At 36.1% G+C, this 20,269-nt stretch overlaps 1 protein-coding gene and 1 non-coding gene across 8 annotated transcripts in view; one reads left to right on the top strand and one right to left on the bottom strand.

Moving 5' to 3' along the window:
• The window catches only part of MFSD8 (major facilitator superfamily domain containing 8), a 49,077-nt gene that overhangs the window by 17,103 nt on the left and 11,705 nt on the right, over positions 1-20,269 (bottom strand). For 4 of the 7 annotated variants that reach the window (XM_064285332.1, XM_064285336.1, XM_064285337.1 and 1 more), the window contains 6 exons: positions 17,195-17,750; positions 16,593-16,636; positions 12,223-12,463; positions 11,179-11,292; positions 6,493-6,637; positions 5,432-5,487 (listed from right to left, as the gene is read on the bottom strand). In XM_064285332.1, the coding sequence (XP_064141402.1) occupies positions 5,432-5,487; positions 6,493-6,637; positions 11,179-11,292; positions 12,223-12,463; positions 16,593-16,636; positions 17,195-17,513 (919 nt within the window). In that variant the 5' untranslated portion in view covers positions 17,514-17,750. Of the gene's footprint in view, positions 1-5,431; positions 5,488-6,492; positions 6,638-11,178; positions 11,293-12,222; positions 12,464-16,592; positions 16,637-17,194; positions 17,751-17,841; positions 17,887-20,269 lie in introns of all 7 variants that reach the window. The other 3 variants (XM_064285335.1, XM_010590541.3, XM_064285333.1) reach the window with 2 other exon arrangements.
• On the top strand, positions 5,946-6,052 carry LOC111750824 (U6 spliceosomal RNA). Its single transcript, XR_002785876.1, has one exon. It is a non-coding gene; the product is annotated as a U6 spliceosomal RNA (small nuclear RNA).

Below are 20,269 nucleotides of genomic sequence, written 5' to 3'. Positions count from 1 at the left end.
ATAACTCTATTATTATGAATCAATGCTCCATCATCCAGACTGCTCTTATGTATATCAATACTTACAAACATGTAGAGGAAAGAAAAACAAGAGAAAAAAAATGGTAAAAAGGTACATTTGCATTATCTGATAGAACTCAATATATAGTCTTCACAATACTGATATTTATTTTTAGAAGAATTTTAAAATTAAAATTTCTACTTATGTTAAACCATCAAAGGATAACCTGATTATATGAATTAATCAGTTTAAGTAGGCACTTCATTGGAGGTGAAAGAGTTATAGTTAAACAAGTTGGGAGATATTTTTTCAATTATTTTACAGGATAGTTATTAGCACTTACAGGACATTCAAAGGCAAGGTTGTGTATTCCTAGTATTAGACTGCTCATAGCTAGAAGAACTTCATTGAAAAAGCTTTTGTTACTATGACATTAATTCCTTACTCTGAAACTGGTAACAAGGGGAGACATTTAAGTATTTACCCTGCCTTTCTGTAGTTCATCTCCAGGTGCTGAGGGACAGCTCTTCTTTACAGAAGAACACCAGCTAACAAATGTGGAAGAACTGACAGAATTAGAAAAATCACAATTTGCAATCCTAATGAAATAGCTCATTCAGAAAGTCACCAGTTGATATTACAACCATAAGGTGAAAGTCTGCTATTTGCATGATGCTGAAGCATCACCCCACAGCTTTACATGCTATTACAATGCAGAAAGCAAAGTGTTACAGTGGAGAGATGTGGCTGTCACTGATCCAAGTGATCTAAGTTGCCATCAGTAATAATGGTGTCAACCTGACATCATATGCCTTGACATAATACAAAATTATATATACAGCATAACCTAAAAAGTAGTCTTGCCAAAAATGTTTAACCTGACTCAGATCATGCATAGAGATCTAATTTCCAAGTTAAGGGATAGGGAATAGTGGGACAAGTTAAACAACACTATGAGGCAACAACCAGAGAAATATAAAATGTGGGATATCCTATAAGGCAACTGGCCTATTCTCTTAAAAAAGTAAATGTCCCTTAACACCCTTTTAGCTCAGTAATGAAGTCACTCCCGAAGTTCATCCTTCAGCCAAAGATTGGAGAGTTCCATAAAACAAAACGAGACTAAAGGGGTACAATAGCCCAGGGGCAAGGACAAGAAGGCAGGAGGGGACAGGACAGCTGGTAATAGGAAACCCAAAGTCGAGAGAGTACTGACATGTCGTGGGATTGTTAACCACTGTCATAAATCAATATGTGTACTCTTTAACGAACAACTAGTTTTGTTCTGTAAACCTTTCATCTAAAGTACAACGAAAAAAAAGTTAATGTCATGGTAAAACTGTTTTAGGTTAAAAGAAACTAACGAGATAAAACCAACCAAATGCAATGCATAGTCTGATAGGATCAGAGTTAATAGGAAAAAAAAAAAAACTAGCTATAAAAGACATTTTTAAGAAACACTTAGGGAAATTTGAGTACGATCTGTATATTACATGTTTTTAAAGAATTATTGTTTATTTTAGGAGGGTTCAGGGGATGTGTCCTTATTGTTAGGCAATGCATACTGTTGCTTAGGGCTGAAGTTTGACGCCTGCAATTTACTTTCAAAAAGTTTAACAAAAAAATAGATAGGCTACAGACAAACAGACAAATACAAAGACAGTTCAATAACAGATGGATTACTAAATGTTAGCAATTACTGAATCTAAGTGGAAGGTATAGGGATTTCCATTATATAGTTCATTCAAATTTTCTCTATGTTCAAGTTTTCATAAGTTGGAGAGGCAGTTTTTTAAATTCTTTGTGTTTACTGACCATTCCTCTTTGTTCCTATCCTCACATATCTTCTTACCCCAGTAATTTACTTTTTCCAAATTTTGCACTTTTGGGGCAGTAAGGTCCCGGCCCTGTATATAAATATGCAGAAACAAAAACCTGTTCTCTCTCACCTTTATATATAGCCATTATCAAGCTTGTTATCACTAGAGACTCAAACATACAAATCTAGTTTAAAAACAGATTCGTCAATGCATAAAGGGAATATGGAACTGGGTAAGAAATTACTTTCCTAAACCAAAGTGTTTCTATAATTTTTTTTTTTATAATAGTGCCTGTTTTTCTATCTCAGGACTCCTAAGAGAGAGTTCCTTCTCTAATAATAAGTGGGATTTCAAAATAGTCTGCTATACTTGGAGGAATTAAACACCTTGAACACTCAGCATAGCGCTGTGACCCCCCTTCTAAAGGAATCTAAAGGGATTTAGTCACATTTGTCCAGCCTCTTCCCTGGGGCTAGATCCTGGTCCTGTGGGCCTTGTATTGGTTGTTGTTATTTTAAGTATTTTATTGTGCTTTTTTTTAGGTGAAGGTTTACAGAGCAAAATTGTTTCTCATTCAACAATTTGTACACAGAGTGTTCTAAGACATTGGTCACAGTCTGCTGAACATGTCAGCACCCTCCCCATTTCCACCCTGGGTATACCGTTACCTTTCATCTGGTTTTCCTACCCCTTTCTGACTTCTCATCTTTGCTTTTAGACAGATTTTGCCCTTTTGGTCTCATACAGTTGTCCTGTAGAACGAGCCTTTGCTCTTCATGGTGCTATTTAACTTCTTCCTCTATACGGTTGTTATGAATTGGAATCAACGGCAATGAGTTTGGTTTCATTTTTGGTCTATTCCCTGTATTTGCTGAAAGCTGGAAATTAGATAATTAGATCTAAAGGTTTGAATAAACTTAGGTTCAGTGTTTTGAGTATGAATATTTCCTATATAGTGATGTATACTTCGTATCGCATCACATCAAGGAGGCACATAATGTCTGGCTGCCTACTTTTAGTGATATTAAGATTGAAGAATCCTGATCAAAAGGAGGGCAATGCAGAACAGAATTTAAAATTATCATGGACTCCAGACTTCCTGGAGCTATGTAGGTTTAATGAACCCCTGGAACTATTGCCCTGAGATAATCTCTAAACCTTAAACCAAAAACATCCCCTGAAGTCTTCTTAAAACCAAATAATAGTTTAGATTAACTAGTAAAAAATGTCTGCCTTGAGCATTATGCTCTTTTAAGAACTATCTATACGGGATCAAAGTGACAACAGCAACTGGAAAGATTAGACAGGAAACTTAGGGGGCAATGAGGTTATGTTAATGAGGGAGGGACAACTCAGAAAAGGAGGGTGAGCACGGTTGCACAACTGGAAGAATGTAATCAATGTCACTGCGTTGTATGTGTAGAAACAATGGAATTGGTGTATGTTGTGCTGTGTATATTCTCAAAAAAAAAAATTGATCAATGAATTCAGGCATTTATTATCAGAATGATTCTCCATTATACAATTTCCTGTTAACCTTCATGAAATAATTTTGCTGCCTAGATCCATTATCTCATTAGAAATTGTAAAATGATTTTCTAGTTCTAAGATATCTTTTGCATTTCTTGGCTGGAGTTCTATAAAAAAGAACTTTCCCTCATCAACTATTTGGTTATCCTGAAATATAATTCATATAGGAAAGACAGAAGAAATGCTTGATAGTTCCTCTTTATTTAAATTGACTTTCAGCATAACGTATGCCCTAGCAACCACCATGGGTGACCATTAAGGTTTTTTGTTTGCTCTCTTTTTAGGAGTATTCAAAAAGTTTCCATCAGTTGCAGTCATTCGATACTCAAATTGTCCCATCTTTAGCCAGTGGAAACCCTTTCAACCTGGCTTGTGTCCTTTTGACACAACTCGTTTTTCCCTTAATATCTCTTTTGCCTTCCTGCACCAGACACACCAGGCTCATCTTAGTATATTTACCGCCTCAGACATGAAATAAGCCATTTCTCCATGATGCTATGGTTTCCTTTACAAGGAAATAGTATTCTGTGGCTACAATCTGGGTATTAGTGGTAGTCTTTATTACTAGTTTTCAGTGCTTTAAAACTTTTCACTGGTTGGTGCTAGAAAATACATATTTTTCAAAAGAAAAAAATCAAATTTATAATATTTTCATTTCAAACTTTATATTACAGAGTTTAAATTTAACTTTTCATTTTGTATTTGATTTTCTTTTCAGTTACACTGAAAATCTTGGTTGCTAATGTTAACAGTAGTTACTTCTTTCTTTTACCCTGTAGTATACATTAAAATTTTTCAAAATAACAATATTACCACTAAAAATAAGATTACTAAGTTTTAAATTCCTTTGGCACTCTTTTTGTCTTTAGAATATATCCCACTAAGAATGTATACCCCAAATAACTGCCATTTGAAATAGTCCTTGTCTCTGGGAGGATTGTTGTCAACACTCCTTACCTATGCAAGTATCATCCAGCCAGCACTATTCAGCTGAAATTACTATCCTGGAGGTCACTGATGGCCTTTTCACCAAAGTCCTCAAATCTGTCAGCCATTTAACATCTTCATTTCCTTGGACCTGTATGTATCATCTAACCTGCCAATGTATTCATTCCTTGCTGGCTTGGACAATACTGCATTATTCTGGTTTTCCTGTCTCCTGACAACACTCTAGACTCAAAACTTGGTACTCATTTTCAACAACTCCCTGTAATCCTTAATATTCTCTATCTAATCTGTTAAGAATCTTGATTTTTCCTTCAAAAAGTCATACTTATCCCTTCTCCATTCTCAGTTGCCACCCTAGTTCAGGCCTTCACACATATAGATTAGCCTCCTACTGAATTTCACCATTGTCATGACTCTCCTCTGTTCAAAAAGTTACTATAGCTCCTCCCTACTTTGTCCTCTACCCCACTACATTTAAATTTCCTTCTACTATTTTTGTTGTGAGAATTAAGTATCTATGGAAGTAGTTGGTAAAATAACACTGTATATTTTCTATAACTTTATGAACTCCATGAGGGTAAGGACTGAGTTGCAGTCTCTTGTATAGGAAGATGCTCCCCAAGAGGGACATAATTAGTACTTAAATAGTGGCTTATTTGGTAAAAAATTTCTATTTCCCAAATTGAGTATCTATTTATGAGTCAAAGAAAAAATCTAGAGCATAACAATGTACATCTGCAGTGTATCAAAAGAATAAAAATACAAGAGAGAAACCATGCCTTTTTCCACAATTAAGGGATCAGAGGACTGCTTGAAAGATACATTTGGTTGCAAAGTTACTGAAATCATTCCAAAGATCTTAAGGGGTTTAAAATATTGGCTCTTTGAAACAGGACAAGATGATTGTTAACAGTGTTTTAGCCTTGCCAGTTGTGAACACCAAATAACTGATAAGGGTGTGCCTTAAATTTTCTTTTTAAATCAATTTAGGCAGCTTTCAACTTTGAAGATCTTTCCCATTTACCCACTGTATTTTCTGCAGAAGCTAAAATCCAAGTCAATGCTAAATAGACAGAATCATTAGAAATATTTTGATAATGTTATAATAATCTAGTCAAACAGGTTAATAGTACCTTCTCCAAAATTAATACTTTTATACAGTCGTCCTGAGTCATCCACACGATGTTCTCTTAAAAAGAAAAACATGAAACATTTAACTGTATTTCAATTAACATTACTGCTTTATTCTTCCTTATTATTTTCCATGTTACAGTGTGTCTACATTATAGATAATGTAGATTAACATAAGTTACTCTATAAATCCATTTGTTTATAAACATTATACCTATGAAAGGCTTAGTATAATAAAGAAATGGTTTAAATTTATTACTAGCAGTCTATTTTTTGATATTCTGATATAATTTATTTTACTAGCTTCTGAGTAATAAAATTACTATCAATGAAATATAATTAATAAAATAAAAGACAGAAGTTATAATTCTTATCATATTATCATATAAAGTTTTTAAAATATTCACCTAAAAGCGTACATGATCTAACTTAGTAAGGTGATTTCCAGTCATTTCAAACATCAGTTATAAATGTTTTTGGACTCTTGGGTAAAGTACTCTAAAGAAATATAAGGTAGTACTTGCTTCGGTAGCACGTATACTAAAATTGGAACAATATAGAGAAGGTTAGCATAGCCCCTGCGCAAGGATGACATGCAAATTCGTGAAGTATTCCATATTTTTTTAATTTGATTTGTAAACTTTCACTTAAGCACAACAAAAATTAAAAAAAGAAATATAAGGTAACAAAACTTTGGTAGTTTTAGAAAATTCTACTGTATAAAAGATATGTACAAGTAACTTTTTTATTTAAGGCTGGTACTAATCCATTCATCTACTTAAAATGCTGCTTCCATGCCACTGCCTTACTTAGAAACCTACAGTTAGTAAATCAAGTCTAAACCTCAAATCTTCAAAGACCTTCATAATATGTTCTCATTCATCAGATTGTCTATAATTTTAGTTCTACGTACTACATGCATTATATGATGAAAAATACGAGCACAACCATAGATATCAAAAACCAAGTAAACGCTTCCTAGGTATAATTATCATTCAACAATGATAATGCTCACTTAACTTCATAATTTACATAAGCAGTTTTATTGTTTCTGTCTAATTACCTTAAAATAGTAAGTATCAGAATAATATTTAAAACTCCCAGGAAGGCGCCAAGTAAAACAGGTGCTGTGTACATGTTTATACGCAGTTCAATGGCATCCCATGTCACGCCCTTTTCACCGATGAGTGCAAAACAAGTCTGAAAGACTTAGTAAAATGAATTACATATAGATGAATCATTATACATGAGGCAGGCTAGAAAAAATGTGCAAGAAGTTTACCACAAAATCAGAAGTAACACTATGGAAACACCCACCTACACCATGCATTCTCAACAGGGGCAGTATAACCCTAAAGGGGAGTTAGTTGGTTCTTGGTGGGTGAGCGGGTAGAACAAAAAACGATTACTCTTTTTACAAAGCACAGATAAATACACATAGTACATAGAACATTTATGGTAGTAAAATTTCATGGTGTGATAATTAGGAAATAAATGTCTACAAAGCCACCCGAGGAGAACAGTGATGAAAGAAAGGTTGAGAAATACGGATCTACATGCATGCACAAAGATTAACACCTTAAATAACTTGTCAACATCTCCTTTTTTAAAAAAATACCTCTGAAAGAAATTTAAATTATAAAATTTCTTCCATAAATCAATTAGGAAAAATTAATCAATTTCATTATATGAAAGTATGTTATGTATATGTCACCTAAATTATACGTATTTAATACCATTTTTAAATTAGAATCTGTGGTAAAACTTGGACTAGAAGAGTACTGGTTTGCTGTCCTGTCTTGAATTCCGTTATCTCACTCTGCCAATAACTTGTATATAACTTCAGAGTCGAGATTAAGTCAGAGACAGTACTACCTAAGGCATTCAAAACAGTGCCTAGTGCATGGTAAGCACTCAATAAATGTCAGCGCTTGTTGACATAGTTATTTTCATTGGAAAAGTCATATAATCTCTTCAGGCTTACTTCTACTCAAATATAACGCAAAATGTTTAAACGAGATCACCTTTTAATGCTTTTCGGGTGGTTAAAAGATTTACTCTCCCACATGTCTGTCAGTTTGTCTTACTGGGGCGGGAGGGGCTTGTGTGTTGCCGTGATGCTGGAAGCTATGCCACCGGTATTCAGATACCAGCAGGGTCACCCATGGAGGACAGGTTTCAGCTGAGCTTCCAGACTAAGACTGACTAGGAAGAAGGACCCAGCAGTCTACTTCTGAAAAGCATTAGTCAGTTAAAACCTTATGAATAAAAAAATAGCAGCGGAAAATTGTCTGATATAGTGCTGGAAGAAGATGAAGAAATAGAAGATTTTTATCAGCTGCTGCAGTCTGAAAATTGATCGAACACGCAATCGAGACGCATTGATAATTACTGGCGATTGGAATGCGAAAGTTGGAAACAAAGAAGAAGGATCAGTCGTTGGAAAATATGGCCTTGGTGAGAGAAACAACGCCGGAGATCGAATGATAGAATTTTGCAAGACCAACGACTTCTTCATTGCAAATATCTTCTTTCACCAACATAAACGGCGACTACCTCGCCAGATGGAACACACAGAAATCAAATTGACTACATCTGTGGAAAGAGACGATGGAAAAGCTCGATATCATCAGTCAGAACAAGGCCAGGGGCCGACTATGGAACAGACCATCAATTGTTCATATGCAAGTTCAAGCTGCAACTGAAGAAAATCAGAGCAAGTCCACGAGAGCCAAAATACAACCTTGAGTATATCCCAACTGAATTTAGAGACCATCTGAAGAACAGATCTGACGTATTGAACACTAGTGACCACAGACCAGATGAGTTGTGGAATGACATCAAGGACATCATACATGAAGAAAGCAAGAGGTCACTGAAAAGACAGGAAAAAAAGAAAAGACCAAGATGGATGTCAGAAGGGACTCTGAAACTTGATCTTGAGCATCGAGCAGCTAAAGCAAAAGGAAGAATTGATGAAGTAAAACAGCTGAACAGAAGATTTCAAAGGGCCTCTCGAAAAGACAAAATAAAGTATTACAATGATATGTGCAAAGAACTGGAGATGGAAAACCAAAAGAGAAGAACACGCTCTGCATTTCTCAAGCTGAAAGAACTGAAGAAAAAATTCAAGCCTCAAGTTGCAATAGTGAAGGATTCCATGGGGAAAATATTAAACGACGCAGGAAGTATCAAAAGAAGATGGAAGGAATACACAGAGTCATTATACCAAAAAGAATTAGTCGATATTCAACCATTTCAAGAGGTGGCATATGATCAGGAACCGATGGTACTGAAGGAAGAAGTCCAAGCTGCTCTGAAGGCATTGGTGAAAAAAAAGGCTCCAGGAATTGATGGAATATCAATTGAGATGTTTCAACAAACAGATGCAGCACTGGAGGTGCTCACTCATCTATGCCAAGAAATATGGAAGAGAGCTTCCTGGACACCTCATTGGAAGAGATTCATATTTATGCGTATTCCTAAGAAAGGTGATCCAGCTGAATGTGGAAATTATAGAACAATATCACTAATATCACACGCAAGCAAAATTCTGCTGAAGATCATTCAAAAATGGCTGCAGCAGCGTATCGACAGGGAACTGCCAGAAATTCAGGCCGGTTTCAGAAGAGGACGTGGAACCAGGGATATCATTACTGATGTCAGATGGATCCTGGCTGAAAGCAGAGAATACCAAAAGGATGTTTACCCATGTTTTATTGATTATGCAAAGGCATTCGACTGTGTGGATTATAACAAACTATGGATAACACTGCGAAGAATGGGAATTCCAGAACTCTTAATTGTGCTCATGAGGAACCTTTACATAGATCAAGAGACAGTTGTTCGGACAGAACAAGGAGATACTGATTGGTTTAAAGTCAGGAAAGCTGTGTGTCAGGGTTGTATTCTTTCACCATACCTATTTAATCTGTATGCTGAACAAATAATACGAGAAGCTGGACTATATGAAGAAGACCGGGGCATCAAGATTGGAGGAAGACTCATTAACAACCTGCGTTATGCAGATGACACAACCTTGCTTGCTGAAAGTGAAGAGGACTTGAAGCACTTACTAATGAAGATCAAAGACCACAGCCTTCAGTATGAATTACACCTCAACATAAAGAAAACAAAAATCCTCACAACTGGACCAATGAGCAACATCATGATAAACGGAGAAAAGACTGAAGTTGTCAAGGATTTCATTTTACTTGGATCCACAATCAACAGCCATGGAAGCAGCAGTCAAGAAATCAAAAGACGCATTGCACTGGGCAAATCTGCTGCAAAGGACCTCTTCAAAGTGTTGAAGTGCAAAGATGTCACCCTGAAGACTAAGGTACGCCTGACCCAAGCCATGGTATTTTCAATCGCATCATATGCATGTGAAAGCTGGACAATGAATAAGGAAGACCGAAGAAGAGTTGACGTCTCTGAATTGTGGTGTTGGCGAAGAATATTGAATATACCATGGACTGCCAAAACAACGAACAAATCTGTCTTAGAAGAAGTACAACCAGAATGCTCCTTAGAAATAAGGATGGCGAGACTGTGTCTTATATACTTTGGACATGTTGTCAGGAGGGATCAGTTCCTGGAGAAGGACATCATGCTTGGCAGAGTACAGGGTCAGTGGAAAAGAGGAACACCCTCAACGAGGTGGATTGACACAGTGGCTGCAACAGTGAGTTCAAGCATAACAACGATTGTAAGGATGGCACAGGGCCAGGCAGTGCTTCATCCTGCTCTGCATAGGGTCGCTATGAGTCAGAACTGACTCAACGGCACATAACAATAACAACAACAAAATACTTACTGAGAATCTAAGTCTATGCCAAGTACTGTTACTATGTAGTGGGGGTAGAGTAGTAAATAAAATAAACATATCATATTCTCATGTATTTTACAATATGGTGGTAAAAGTCAATTACTCTGCATTTGTGTTTATATTTATTCCAGATTACTAAACTGAAATATGAGATTTTGGTGAATAACAAACTAGGTTCCCTTCTATTGAAGTCTTTTATTGGCTGAATAGAAAGAAGTAATGGAAACTGGCAGGGGATGTGGGAGGTAGGGTTGATGAAATTAACTGAGTTAGATTCATACTGATGATATTCATAACTACAATATCTGAGACATGGACCAACTGTAATAATTATGTCTAGTTTTTAAAGTTATTCCAGACATAGAAAGGTTATTAATTTCCCTACCCATTTAGCAGAAAATAAATTAGCTTTTAAAAGTATTAAATCTTATTAACATCTTTTTTATACAGAAAAAATAGAAGCATTAAAAGAAGACCTCAGAGAAGTCTTAAAGGTATGGATAAAGGGCAAAAAGATAACCTTCTATAACACTCCTTCAACTCTTCTTATTATTTCTAATAAACATGGCAAAAGAAAGTAAACTCTTGCACAGTGGCAAGCTAAATGACTGTTCGATAGAACATGTACTCTGGAGTCAGACAAGACAGGTCTGGACTATCTTAGACAATTTACGTAAGTTCCCTATGCCTTGGTATCCTCATTTGTAAAATGTGACTAGTAGCACTTAATTTAGAGGACTATTGGCAAACTTAAAAGAGTTAAGACATACAAAGAGTCAGAGCTCGACGCTAGATCCAAAAATATTAGTTTCCCTCACTTTTCCTTTACCAATAGATGTTATAATTAGATTTCATTTAATATTTGAATCCCAAAAGTTTCCCCAGTTCGAATTCAAGTAATAACAGGTGAACACCTACCTGGACCAAGAATAAAACCTAATGCTTGACATGCGCTTGTGTTGGCCATGGCACTTGTTCTTTCCTGAAGGGAAGTAGCACCAGCAATATATGACCTGACAACTGCCACATTTCCTAAGAAAAGACACAACAATGCAAAGGAAAAGGAAATGACCTTTGGTTTATAAAAATCAATTTAATTTGACTTTATATGAAAGAATAAATATTGGTTGATGATATTATATTAATTATATTATATTAATTTTATCATATTAATTATATCATATTATATCATAACATATCATATCATATTATATTATATTCTTTCTGAACATAAAAAGCATTTAAGATAATTTTAATGAGCAAATGCATCAATTAATGGAAAATATTACTTTTAGTAATATGAAAACACAGTTCAAGATGTAGATGAATGAAGACATGGCATTATAGGAATGTCAAACTATTTTTGATCGTGAAATACTGAGAAAGCACTGAGTGAATTCTGACTGCTTCAACCGTTTTTAAATGAAAGCTGTCACAAAGTCTGTATGCATAGAACTGTAATATAAGAAATAGGAAAAAAAAAAAAACCACTACCAATTTAATAGAAAAAAATTTATTGAGCAGCTATTATGTTCAAGAAACTACCAGGGGCCATAGGATATTAAAAAGTATCCTAAATTGTCTCTTATTGCAAAAAGTTTACCATCTAGGTAGTGAGAACGGATGAAAACTGTGTAGGACAGTACAAAAGCAAGTGTCAGAAACATGCCAGAGAAATGCAAGATCCATGAGAGGTGGGGTAACCTGAGAAAGCTTCATAGAAGAGGTGGAACTTGAACTGAACGTTGAAGGATGAACAATGACGGGAATGGAAGAGAGACATTCTAGGTTATAGGAATATGAACAAAGGCAAAATAATAGGAAAGATACTTGTCTGATTTCAATGAGAGATCTGTAGGATATTAGGTTAAAGGGGAGGGGTGAGGTCAGATGATAGAGTGCTTAAATGTCAGGATGAATGTGAAGTTAACACAATCAAACGTATACATACATACATATTACCTGCTCCAAATCCCACCAGTCCACGAGCAGCCAGCATGTAGTATTTATTATGAGAAGGTGGGATGTGGACATATGCATAGAGGCAGTTGGCTGCCACCGAAATGAAGATGGAGACAATAAGAGGTTCTTTTCTTGGTCTATAATTAGACCATAAACCAAACATAGGTGAAGCTACCATTTGGCCAATACTAAACGAAGCAATAACCCAGCCCAGAAAACTTGCATCGGCTGTCTGATCAATCTGCAGAAAAAAAGTATAATGCTTTAAGAATTGTTATTCAAGAAAAGCAAAATTTAAAACATAAATACAATTGTCTGATCATGTAACATTTCCTATTAAAAAAAGAAGAACAACAAGTCTAACACATAGGTTTTATAGCACTATTACTCACAGTAAGAGAGTCAAACTTCTGGCATTATAATTACTGTGCTAACAACTCATTGTACTCAAGGAAAAAATGCTTAAGAAGCCTCATCTTTTAGAAAGATTATGGAAATTCAGGGTTCATAAAAATTTTGTTGAATATATAATCATACTACATACAGCAATGATACCATAAACAAGTAATGAGGCATGATTTAATTTTTTAAAATAATTTTTATTGTGCTTTAAGTGAAAGTTTACAAATCAAGTCCGTCCGTCACATGCAAGCTTATATACACCTTACTACATACTCCCATTTACTCTCCCCCTGAGTCAGCCCGCTCCCTCCTTCCAGTCTTTCCTTTCATGACCCTTTTGCCAGTTTCTAACCCTCTCTACCCTCCCATCTCCCCCCCAGTCAGGAGATGCCAATACAGTCTCAAGTGTCCACCTGATACAAGTAGCTCACTCTCCATCAGCATCTCTCTCCTGATTTAATTCTTATAAAATAAATATAATACATTAAACTTAAATGCTCTCCCGTAAGCTAAACAGCCACTAACACTGTAAATCTATTTTTTTAAGTGGGCACAAGAGTCATATGCTTAAAAACGATAATAAAAACATGGAAACCTAAAGACAATTCTTTCATTACACTGATTATTTTTCCTTCTTACATAGATATTTCAAGATTCTACTACTAGAGACTACGATGATGGCTGGGGGGCAAGCCAAATGATGATTAAAATTCAGGAAATAAAATATTTTTCACAAAAGTACAAACATTTAGTTTAGAAAAGAGACTGTGGAGTAAATCAACAGATTTTTTTTTTAATATGGTAGGCTATAAAATGGTTTGGAAAAATGAGAACCATTAAATTTTAGAAAATAAGCTTAGGCAAATACAGGTAGGTAGTAGAACAACTTAATAAGGCAAAGCATGTCCTTTTCTTTCCTGAAGTTACATTAAAATACCTTAAAATGGAAATATTTAGGTACCTTTTTGTTTATGGTGGATGAGAAATAAGAACAAATAAATTAAATGATGTTATCATATGTTCTAGACTTAAAAATCTCTCTCATTGTACACATTCTGGTTTTCATTTTCTACCCCTAAGTATTATCTTTACTTCCTTTAGTCTTCTTGTTAGCATACAAAATAATAATGTCATGTCATAGAAATTTTAAAATCTTCAAATTAGCAGTGAAAGCCCAATTTTAATGTTAAATATACAGTCGTTTGAAAGTAAAAGGATAAAAGTGTCTTCTCAGGACATCAGTTGATCATAGTCAAGTATCAGTTTCATGGACAAAAGTGAGCTGATTCTTCACAATTTGTTAGAGACCCCTGGAAAGTTTTATTTTCATTAGATACTATACAGTGACTGGAAAGCTGGGATTTTAACAGTAAAGTAAAATGGTTTGGGACGTATGGGCGTCTATAACAGAAACTGTCACTCCAAGAACTGAACCATCTGTGCTCTGTGTGTCGCTCTCCTTCTGACAGCGATGAGAGCATCTCATTTCTGGCCTTCTGGCTACCTTTGATTATCTCTCTGTGTATATATATTACCAGATAAATCTAATCTCCTTATTATGAAAAATTAGCTCAAAAGCTGGTCACTGTGAGCTCTCTACCCTCATCTCTCTGCATGCTCTCCCCAGTTGTAAGTTCCAGACATCTAGAACAGGTTGAAGCTTCCAAAATGAGCCAAGTTCTTCCTTCCCTCCTGGCATTTGCACAGGTTCCCCTATTGCCTCTTCCACCAAGTATGCCTTCCCAACTTTCTACTCTCTGGCCTTTTCTTCAGGTGGCTACTTTCTAAAGGCCTTGAAAACTTAGCCAGTTGTTACTGATTCTGGAAAGTCTTCCAGGATCTCTTTATTCTGAATTAGCAGTACTTCCCTAACCCTGTTGAGTGTCTGCCTCTTCTCTCTCACACACACACCCCATACATGAATGCAAATACACAAACGTACATACAAACCATACTTTTAGACTTTTACCCAGGCACAGTACTAAACATTTCACATATATCATTTTTTGATCTTCCTAACAACCCTGTGAGATGGTTAATGTCACTCCTTTTTGACAGAAAAAGAAAATTAGGTTCAGAGATGTTAGGTAGCTTGCCCAAGGTCACACAGCTAGAAAATGGTGACGCCAAGTCTGTCTGAAATAAAAATATGACTCTTAATTACAATGCTATGTTACCGACTACCATAAAATTTTTAATTCTTAATTTAAGGCTACTGCTCCTTTTACAAGAAGCCCTGGTGCGCAACGGTTAAGAGCTCAGGCTACTAACCAAAACATTGGTAGTTCGAATCCACCAGGTGCTTCTTGGAAACCCTATGGAGCAGTTCTACACGGTTCTTAGGGTTGCTATAAGAATCAACTCGACAGCAATGAGTTTTTTTTTTAAACAGCAATGAGAATATGGCACAAAGTTAGTAAAAAGTAAAATTTGTATTTTTTATTCTTATATTCCTTTTTAAATATCTTTCAGGAGTAAAGAATTGCATTTTTGAAAAGTAAAAAACTGGGGACAAGAGCTAAAAAATCTAAAATGAAAAATGTCAAAAACTTCTTAGAGCATAGTCATTATTTTTATTTTCTAAGTATTCATAGCCTATGTCTAGTATTTTTGTTGAAACCATCTGACCATCCTAACAACCTAGTGTGGGAGTTCAGTACACTCTCTGTAAACATATTGTTACAACACTCCTTGATAAATGCTAATGATAAAGGGATATGGAAACACACAGGAGGACCTTTTAACCCAAACTGGAGTGATGGACAGTCTGGAATGACGGGCAGTCAGAGAAGGCTTTCTGAGGTGACACCGGAGCTAAGCCTTGAAGGATGAATAAAAGATAGTGGGCAAGAAGACAGAAAGGGAAGAAGGAAGGAAAAGAGCAATGGAAGGAGGGAAAACATTCCAAAAAACAAAGAAGAATGTGTGAAGACCTGAGGAGCCTGGGTACATCCAAGTGGAGACATCTAATAAATTGTTGACTTTATACATCTAGTATAGATCAAGGCTCAGGATCTAGGCTAAAATATAGATACACACAGAGACACATCAAACTCTGGAAAGGCCAACAGTTAAGAAGGAACTTGAGAAAGAATACACAAGAAGTTTTGAGAAAAAGTAACAAAAATTGAGAGGAAGGCCAGGGTAGAGAACTTTCACAGAAGCTAAGGGGTTTCATTCAAGAAGTAGAGAGAAGGCAACAATGTCAAATGCTCCGCAAAATGTCACCTAAGCAAGGGCTGTAAGTATATATCCAGTCAGCAACTGAGTCATTGGAGACCTTAACAAGAGCAATTTCAGAGTAGATTTAATCAGATTGTAGCAGTTTAGGGAGTGAACGGGGGGGGGGGGGGGTGTTAGGAAGTACAAAGGGACTCTTTCAAGAACCTATGGTTTAAATGAATAAGTCTCCAACTTACATACGGCTTTTTATTAAGTTCATTCCCCATATTTAAGATAAAATTGGCAGGACTTGATCAATCGATGTCAAGGTACCCACTAAACTTGCAACTTGTTGTCATTCCCTCCTTTGCACCCAATTATCACAGCATCAAAACATATGTATTATCTATTCTTTTTACAATATTATTGGGTGCCCCAAATTAATTTTATGGGAAAAATGTGAGATTATTCCACAGAAATAGCATTTGCACTTTTGGGGAATTCAGATTATGTTAGTTTACTTTTTTTAGGGAGGAAGTAGTAATGGGATGCAAAACTGGCTTATAATTAGGTGACCATACATCTGACTGTCCTGGTATAACCCTATTTTCCTGGTCTAGCAGACCTTCCACTTCAAAAGTGCTCTGGTTTGCACAATAAATCATATGACCATCTTACTTAAAAGCCTCTTTCAAGGAACTATTATCTCAAGTTATTCTAGTAAAGAGTACAGAATAAAATACCAAAGAGACTCTCTAGAAAACTCTTACTACAGCTACTTAAGAGAAAAGTAGAAATGTACAAACCTTTTGGAGATATGGCCATATTGACATTACCACAATAGAAAACCCTGTGAAGAGGCAAAATTTGTTATTTATGTTATAATAATTTTTCACTATTACACACATACAATTTTTAACTACAGCATGGATTTTATCATTCTAAACTGAAAAATTTATGTACTTAAATGCTTAATTTATCAAGCAATGGGATTTTATTTAACAGAAGGAAAGTAAATACTAAAAGCTTGAAAATAGTATATAATTACAGTCCAATACCATGATCAATACAAAAAAAAAAAAACCAGAAGACCTTTCTCCTTACTGACATACCTCTGTGATAAATGAAAACTACTGAAAGTTCAGTTTTTTTTTAAAATAATTTTTATTGTGCTTTAAGTGAAAGTTTACAAATCAAGTCAGTCTCTCACACAAAAACCCATATACGCCTTGCTGCACACTCCCAATTACCCTCCCCCTAATGAGACAGCCCGCTCTCTCCCTCCACTCTCTCTTTTCGTGTCCATTTCGCCAGCTTCTAACCCCCTCCATCCCCTCATCTCCCCTCCAGGCAGGAGACGCCAACACAGTCTCAAGTGTCGACCTGATCCAAGAAGCTCACTCCTTACCAGCATCCCTCTGCAACCCATTGTCCAGTCCACTCCATGTCTGAAGAGTTGGCTTCGGGTATGGTTCCTGTTCTGGGCCAACAGAAGGTCTGAGGGCCATGACCACCGAGGTCCTTCTAGTCTCAATCAGACCATTAAGTCTGGTCTTTTTATGAGAATTTGGGGTCTGCATTCCACTGCTCTCCTGCTCCCTCAGGGGTTTTCTGTTGTGTTCCCTATCAGGGCAGTCATCAGTTGTAGCCGGGCACCATTTAGTTCTTCTGGTCTCAGGATGATGTAGTCGCTGGTTCATGTGGCCCTTTCTGTCTCTTGGGCTCATAATCGCCTCGTGTCCTTGGTGTTCTTCATTCTCCTTTGATCCAGGTGGGTTGAGGCCAATTGATGCATCTTAGATGGCTGCTTGCTAGCGTTTAAGACCCCAGATGCTACTCTTCAAAGTGGGATGCAGAACGTTGAAAGTTTAGTTTTTTATAGCAGAAATTAATAGAGGAAGGGCCATTTTGTTATAGAGGCAGTGCTAGGCCTCAAGTCTGTGTTGTTTGGGGGTGACAACTGACTACAGGAAAGACAAGGAAGAAGGACAATGATCATTTAGAGGAAGCAGTGGCTATACAAAACAGAACCAGGATATTTCAAGGTGGTCCTACCTTAAAAGAAAATTCATTATCTTTGTTAGCCTTTATTCCTGAGAACTGTAATAACAAATTCCTATGTTATTTGCCAATTTTAAATGTTAGGTGCAACCAATCAGAAAGTCTATAAAGCCTATTATCTTTAAACAGTTTTATTAAGATATAATCCACATACCATACAATGCACTCATTTAAAGTATACAATTCAATGCTTTTTAATATATTCACAGATAAGTACAACCATCACCACGGTCAACCTTAAAACATTTCCATTCCTTCAAAAAGATACCCTGTAACCCGCTGTTGTCCAGTCAACTCTAACTCCCAGCGGCCCCATAGGACGGACTAGAACTACCCATAGGGTTTCCAAGGAACGGCTGGCAAATTCGAACTGCTGACCTCTTGGTTACCAGCCGAGCTCTTAACAGCTGTGCCACCAGGATGCCACCCTTTAGCTATCACTCCCTGTCTCCTATGTCCACCCAATACCCCCAACTACTAATCTACTTTGTTTCTCTAGATTTCCCTATTCTGAGCTTTCGTATGAATGCAATTGTATAATACATGGTTTTTTTGTGTTTGGCTTCTTTCACGTAGCATAATGTTCCCAAGGTTTATCCGTGTTGTAGCATGTATCAGTAACTCATTCTTTCTATAAAGTTTATTTTAAAAATGATTTAATCATTATTTTCATTTTGGCATATTTTTGCTTGCTCGTTCGTGCTAAAAACATACACACTGAAACATTTGCCAGTACAACTTCCTCATTTATGATTCAACGTCATTGATTACATTTTTCATGTTGTAACATTATTCTTGCTATCCTTTTCCAAAATATTCCACAACCAGCAACATAATCATTTTAATATATTTTTAATTGGCACATTGATGAAAAGAGGACTGAAAAGGCCAACTAATATTTGAAATCAAGGCTACAATTTTGCAATCAAGAAACTTGAAAAACAAATAAGATGTTTAATATGCCAATTAAAATCTAAACTAAAAATAATTTTTTGCTGTTAAATTTATTTGAAGTCGTTTCTTATAAACTTTATATAATACTAAAATTTAGAAATATTTTAAAGAAAAAAAAAAATCCAAACTACTGCAGACATTGTTACCTAATAGAATCCATTTACCTCCTTTTATCTTCCTAAGGGAATTCCAGTTTTATTCAGGTGCCCATCCTTCCTCCATAAAGCTACAGGCTTTAGGGGAAATTGTCCCACTCCCAACTCCAGAGGGTAGATCCTGATTAGACTGAAAAATTCAGTTGGGGTAACCTCAATATCCTAGTTGATAATAGGTTTAGAACTTGACAGGTTGCCCAGTTCTGACCAATAAGAAGTGAGGGCACGTCTACTTGGGGACCTCTGGGAAAGGACTCGTCACCCCTGAAAAAGTCCCTTTTGGTCAATGGAAGTTACTGTGAATAGATGTGATACCTGGAAGCACTGTAGCTATCATGCTATAGCCTAAGGACAAAGCTAATGTGCAGAAGGGGCAACATCATAGAAGTTATTGAGAAGAAATATAAGAAACAATAATAAGAAATAATAAATTGTATTACTCCTTAAGCCAATTTCGATCAACTTCTTTTTCTGATATTTGCAGAATGCATCCTAATCGATAAAACAATGGAAAATGAAATTATATTACAGAGGATTGTTGAAAATATCCTTCATCTTGTACTTTAGTTTTACCTTTATTTAAAATGTGTTTTACCCAGTGTTAAACTATGCACAAGGTTGCCAAGTAAGAGAAAATAGGAGAGTAACTAGGCTAAATGGAAAGTAAATAAGAAACAGTTTAGAAAATGACCTTCACTAGTTTCAGGGAAAGAAACGACTTATAAAATTAGCACCCATACAACAATTCGTCTCTATGCGCCTGGAGCAACAGAGGAAGGAGAGTCAGAAACAGGAGAAGGAAATGGAATGAGTGGTTAATTGCCTCCATGAACAACTACCTCCTTTGCCAAGAGACCAGAAGAACTGATAGTGCCGAGCTGCCGTTACTGAAAAAATTTGACCAAAGATTCTATAGCAGAATTCTGATCAAAAGGGAAAAAATGCAGAACAGAATTTCCAATTATCATGGGCTCTAGGCTTTCTAGAGTCATAGAGGCTGGGTGAACCCCTGAAGCTATTGCCTTGGCATAATCTTTAAACCTTAAACCAAAAATATCCCCTGAAATCTTCTCAAAACCAAACAATAATTTAGCTTAACTAGTAAGAAATGTCTGCCTTGAGCATTATGCTCTTTTAGGAACGATATGTATCAGATCGAAATGACAACAGCAACTGAAAAGATTAAACAATAACTTTAGGGGGCAGCGAGTTTATAAACGGGGGAAGAGCAACTCAGAAAAGGAGGGTTAGAATGGTTGTAGAACTAAAGGAATGTAATCAGTGTCACTGAAGTATACATGTAGAAACTGTCG

Source organism: Loxodonta africana, chromosome 5, assembly GCF_030014295.1.
Source record: "Loxodonta africana isolate mLoxAfr1 chromosome 5, mLoxAfr1.hap2, whole genome shotgun sequence".
Lineage (NCBI taxonomy): Eukaryota > Metazoa > Chordata > Mammalia > Proboscidea > Elephantidae > Loxodonta > Loxodonta africana.
Note: the sequence above shows the minus strand (reverse complement) of the source record. Positions and strands in the feature narration are given on the sequence as shown.